Consider the following 6,035-nt stretch of genomic DNA (forward strand, 5'->3'; position numbering starts at 1 on the left):
CTTTTGGACCCTTCTCATCACTCCTGACTAGTGAAAATCTTGGGACCTTTTTTTAGAAAAAGTATTTGGAAGGCCTAGGAAATAATCAATTTTTAGCTTCATTGGGCCAAGGATGGATTTAGAGATGGGCTTTCTATAAACTAGCTTAACATTGGTGGTCTCCCCTCTTTGTTGTTTAAGGGGTCCTACTTGCTAAGGTTTAGGGTGTCAATGCACTTTGTTTTTGTAAATGTAGGATTAGGATACCTAAATATTTATTCTCTAGATGCCTCAAAATGTGGGATCTAACATGCATGTCTAGTTTCACCTATCTCACCCAAATCAACAGACTCTTGGTTTGCAAGTTTCTTCTTTTGCTTCGTACATACTTTACAACTTAGGTATTCAACATCTTAAGCTGTAGTGGAACGACTAAAAATGATATCCATGTACTCCTCTTGCTAGTTACAAACCCAAGATGGGATACCTTTGGTTGGTGTTGTTGAGAATTTGGCTAAGGTAGATATTAGATGTTGTCATTTATGTAAACATATCTTCAGTATGAAGAAGGTGGACCCTGAAGACCAGATTATGGTAATCATACTTAGAAAGTTGTTTTAGTTAGTTTATATGGTAGAATAGATACAATTTTGACATGTGCAGTTGACAAAGAAACTATTGGCACATGCATAGTTAGGTACAGACAAGATAGAGTGTCAGGATTATGTATTCAAGTGCACAAGTCAGTATGGTCAATATGGAAGAAGATATAACAGCTTTACTAGTTACAACAGTATACAAACAGAACAGAGCATGACAGGAAATGGATAATTATGGATTAAGAAATTATATTGTTTGAAAAATAATTAGTTAATTAATTAGTGATGACATCCTAGATGTTAACCCTGAGACAACAAGTTGTAATAATATATTTTCTCAAGCATGTGAAAACTTCAAGGTTGACTAAATAATATTTTAAGAATTGTAAAGGTATAAAGGAAAGTTTGTAAATGTGCAATTAAGTGAGTAGTGTGTGTACTATGTGTGAACTCTATGATATGGTAATTCTGATGTATGATCAGAGGATTGCGAGTTTTGTGAAGAGTAGTGAAAGTTATATCAGATATTGAAGAAATTAGTTGCAAGCAAGAGGCTTTTGTATCTATCTTTTGTATCAAGGAATTACATTGTATATTGCATCTTTGGGATGTGGTCTCTTCTTGCATACATTTTGTATTTGTACATGATAACTCCTAACAGGGTTGAGGCTTTTAACAAGGCCTAAGTCCTCTTGCAAGGATTGAGACACTCTATGTATGTAATAGACTCCTAACAGGGTGAATATCTATAACCAAATACTTTTGATTAGTGGATTATTTTGTGGGTACCATCCCCATTGAGTTTTCCCTTGGCCAGGGTTACCCTAGTTAAAAAATTATGGTGTTATGACTTCTCTTATTACATGGTTATGTTTACTATTTAGCATACTTAGTTTTCTTTCATATGCAAGTTATGTGGCCATTAATAATATTCAATTTTGGGCTAAAGTTTGTAGAATACCAATGCATCCCTTCCCCCCTACCGCCCCACCCCCATCCCCTCCCTCTCAATATTCCCTATTTTAAATAGGTTCCTCACTTTCCTATGGTTGATACTCTCAACCAACATTGGTACTTGCAATTTTCACAACAAAACTAGAGACTAATATTTAACACTATTTGGTCCACCACCATTGAGCCAAAGATTGCACACTTTTCATGGTGATTTTTTTCTTCTAGAGATTACCCCTAGGTCCTCAACTCAAACATCTAGAAGCTCTCGATCCTTGATTCCCTTTTGTGGAAAATCTAGGACCTTTCTTCATATCTTCTAGTTTTTACAAAGAGCCCAATAGTATTAGCTCTAGATTCATGATTTCTTCAAATCCTTTTGGCCAAGCCTTTTTCTTGGTATATTATTTTGTTGGGTGATTCTCCTAGTATCCCCTACAAATACACTCAAATTTGGCATGCTTTCAAGATGTAGATTATATCTACTTTTTTGGAAAGATAGAAATGTTTCCCTTTTCACTCGCAACTTTCTTGATATAAATGTGTCTATGTACACTAAATCTTGTATATGCAATAATATAATGATGTAGATTCAAGTGCAGGTTGATATGAGGTAGCCCACATGTAGGAGCTTCTCAAACACTGGGGTAATGCCCCCTATAAGGTGGCTAGAGTGTTGCCAAATTTTATTTCTATTGACTGCACTCTACCCCATGGCCACCATTGGGATCATAGTTCATCTACCCACCTCTCCTAGACACCTTGGTCCTAGGCTTCTTGTCGCTCTCCTGGTGGTAAGAATGATGGATGACAATGTCACTCGACTTCTTCTCTATGACACAACTATGGTTGGTCCTCAGGTGCTCCTGCTACATCTGCTATTCCTATTGTTGGTTGGCCCACTCTTGGTGGTGGTTTTACGTAACTAAGGTCACTTGATCAAAATGGTTGTTCCCTCGCCTAGCATTGGCAATCTCGCCTCCAGGGTCGAGGAGGAAAAAGAGAAAGAGAAGGAAGTTGTTAAAGATGGGTGATATATGCCTGATCTAGCTATTAACCTTGTTGATGTATGGTAGTTTGATGATCGCCATGTTCCTCCTTCCTCGCCTAACACAACTTTTGTAGCCTGAGGATACTATTTTTTTATGAATAGTTTATAGCTTTTTGGCCTTGCTTTCGGGTGAACTCTAGTGGAGTGATCTTGTATCCCTCGACCCTTTTTTTTGTGAATATTTAACTTTAATATTTTAAGTAATAGAAAAGGAACTATTCATTAAAAAACATGCTTCTAGGCAATATCACATGTGCTAGACAGTAATCACCAACTAAAATCATAGCATAATAATAATATTTGTGAGCCATAGATTTTCAAAAACATACATTATATGCTTCTAGACAACATTACATGTGATAGACAATGATGAGAAACTAAAATTAGAGCATAATGATAAGATTAAGAGAACTATTTAAACATATTAGGCTTCATCTTTCTTGAACACAAATACATTGATATGACATGTTATAAAGTGCAACATTATGCATCCCTTAACTTCAATGATAGAACTGACTTTAACATCAATGACAACCTTTGTTCAACATGTTTCCAAATTCAATTTATGCCATCAACATGATAACCATAGAAAAGAAATCCATGGCCTAGACTATAGTCATGAACTAGCTCATTGTCCTTAATGTTGATTATTCGTTCACCATAAAACTTTAATCATAAATTCGATACTAGAATCAAAATTCTAAAAAAATTCACATCCTAGTACATTCAATGTCAATGACTACACCCAAAATTTTACACAAGCCTTAACATTGCTTAACCACAATTTTAATCTTCTAATCATTAACTTTGAATTTGAAATACCCTAGTATCATTACACATAGAAATGCACTCTAATTGCAAAGAATTTTTTATTTTCCCTAAATTTCATTGTTCTATAATTTGTCAACTCCACAAAATTCAACATGCCATAATCATAGGTGGGACTTGTCATATATCCAATTAATATTCTCAACCCAAGAATAATGCTTTCCTTGTGGATCGACATCCAATGGGTATAGAATAACAGTAAGAACAATTCATTTTAAATAGTTGGGTTCAAAGATGCTCGGTTACTCTTTCAGACAGCATCAGTATTTTTGACGCCACTTCATTCTGTCCCCACTTTTTCATTCGTGGTCTCCACGCCATTAAACAACAATACGGTCACTGAAAACTCACTGCTCTCTGATCACCGAAAGAGAAAAAGAAACGTATAATAAATACAAAAGAAGAAAAGAGAAATATTCTCATGTAAGAATCTCTCTGCGTTGCTTCAACGCCACAGAAGAAAAGTTCAATGTTTTTAAAGCCCAAGATATCATCTCCATGGTCATATTCTTACATTTTTGCATTATATGCAGGCAAATTGTGTGGGAATTGAAAAACAAAACTGCCATCTTTTTATGTTATAAACATTTGAGAAGAGAACAAGTGTGAGTGTGAGTGTGAGATGGGTTTGGAGGGAGAAATGGAAGGGATGGATCAGCAGGTGGAGGCAGTGGCAAAGGCATTTGTTGATCATTACTATTATCTCTTTGACAACAGCCGAGCTAATTTGGTTACTTTGTACCATGAGTCGGATTCAATGCTGAGCTTTGAAGGGCAGAAGATTCAAGGAGCTAGCAATATCTTGCTCAAGCTTAATTCTCTGCCCTTTGAGCAATCCAAGCATAATATCTCCACCATTGATTGTCAGCACTCTGGGCCTGCAAATGGGATTTTGGTTTTTGTGAGTGGGAACCTTCAGCTTCCCGGTGAAGAGCACCCCCTCAGATTTAGCCAGGTGCCATCTTCTTTCTTTGGGTTTCCTGCTCCAGATTGTTTTGTTTTGTTGTGGATGTTTTTTATAAATAGTTCCTTCTTTGTTAATTAAATATTGAAGTTACATATTCATAAAAGAGGTTGAAAATACGGAGATCATCTCGTGAAAGTTCACATGGTAAGGTCGGAAATCTAACAGAGACCAACCAGAGCCTTGCCACAGAGAGGCAGAGCAGCGATGATCATCTCATACTTTTGATTTAAGAAACATAAACTAAAGTATTCTTAATTTCTGATTTTGTGCTTTCCTTTGATTTTTCTAATTTAAATTTTTTAGTAATTATTGCCCATTGATCTCATTTTCTTTGAACATTTGTTACAAGTTATGATGCTATACAAATCTTCTAATTGGTGAAACATTGATGTTATACAAATCTAACAATCTATTGAAGAAGCATTTCCATTTTCCTCTTATGTTTGAATTGTTAGGATACCTTCGTCACTTGATTTCAAAAAAAATTGACTTTTGTAATATGATGAATTGTGAAATTATATGATTGAAATATCAATGCTATACAAATTTTATACAGCTGATTTCAAAAACAACGTGGACTAAAGCATTGTCTGTTTCTTGCAATTCCATTTTACTTTTAGAATTTTTGGTTTGGATTGTTTCACTACCATTGTTAGTTGATTTCATTTTCGTTTGAAATTTGTTTCAAAATATGATGATTTTGAAATGTGATCGGTATAGATGATGCTATACAAATCTTATGTAATTGATTTCAGAAACATGGACTAGAACATTGTTAGTTTATTTCTTTGCCATTTCATTTTCTTTTAAAGTTTTCTGAATTAGATTGTCTCTGTATTGACTATCAGTTGATTTCATTTTCTTTTAACCATTGTATGAAATATAATAAATCATCTGAAATATTCATACTATACAAATCTTGTAAATTGATTTCTTAAACATGGACTAAAGCATTCATACTTTCTGATTTTGGGTGCAGATGTTTCATCTTATACCAACTCCAGAGGGAAGTTTCTATGTACAAAATGATATCTTTCGCCTGAATTATGGATGATTGATATTCTGCAACTGTTTTGTTTTCTACCATTGTGGCGGTACAAGGTCCTCTGTTGAGAGTTAAACATCAGGGACACTAATAGTTAAGGGGTGAAGGAATGTTTTGATATATTTGTTTGAAATATTGATCTGATTAGTCCACATGTTGTCGGATTATAGCTACATGTAATATTTATAAAGGCAAATTTACAATTTTGTTTCTAATCTTTTCATTTCATAAGGAGAATAAAATAGTTTTATTTATATATAATATAGATATTTATATGTACTTTAGATACATGTATTTGTAAAGTGACTATGTTTTTAAATACATTTAATTAGATCTAGGATTTAAAAATGAATTGAAACTACCAAGAATTGAACTTGTAAGTATTAATCAAATTAAATTTGTCTACTAACTTGATTTAATATTAAAACAATAGAATAAAATGAGTTTTCATAAAAAATTGCAAATGTATAAGAAGTTAAATTGAAGAATACAATTTCACAATATAGTAAATGAACTAATAAGTGAAAGAATCATATGTAGATATTAAAAGAGCAGAAGCAAGACAAGTTAGTAAGAAGAGTAATGGTAACTATCTATAAGTATATTGGAATTACA

General features: G+C 33.8%; 1 protein-coding gene across 1 annotated transcript; it reads left to right on the forward strand.

Annotated features, from left to right (window-relative positions):
* Positions 1–3,885: 3,885 nt before the first annotated feature.
* Positions 3,886–5,635, forward strand: LOC149576122 (nuclear transport factor 2B-like). The gene is made up of 2 exons (XM_089816374.1): positions 3,886–4,363; positions 5,355–5,635. Exons 1-2 carry the CDS (start codon positions 4,031–4,033, stop codon positions 5,427–5,429), a joined length of 408 nt encoding a protein of 135 aa, XP_089672500.1. The 5' UTR covers positions 3,886–4,030; the 3' UTR covers positions 5,430–5,635.
* The last annotated feature ends 400 nt before the right edge of the window (positions 5,636–6,035 follow it).

The sequence above is a fragment of the Cupressus sempervirens genome, chromosome 1 (assembly GCF_028749045.1).
Source record: "Cupressus sempervirens isolate cs-2001-9-10 chromosome 1, ASM2874904v1, whole genome shotgun sequence".
NCBI lineage: Eukaryota > Viridiplantae > Streptophyta > Pinopsida > Cupressales > Cupressaceae > Cupressus > Cupressus sempervirens.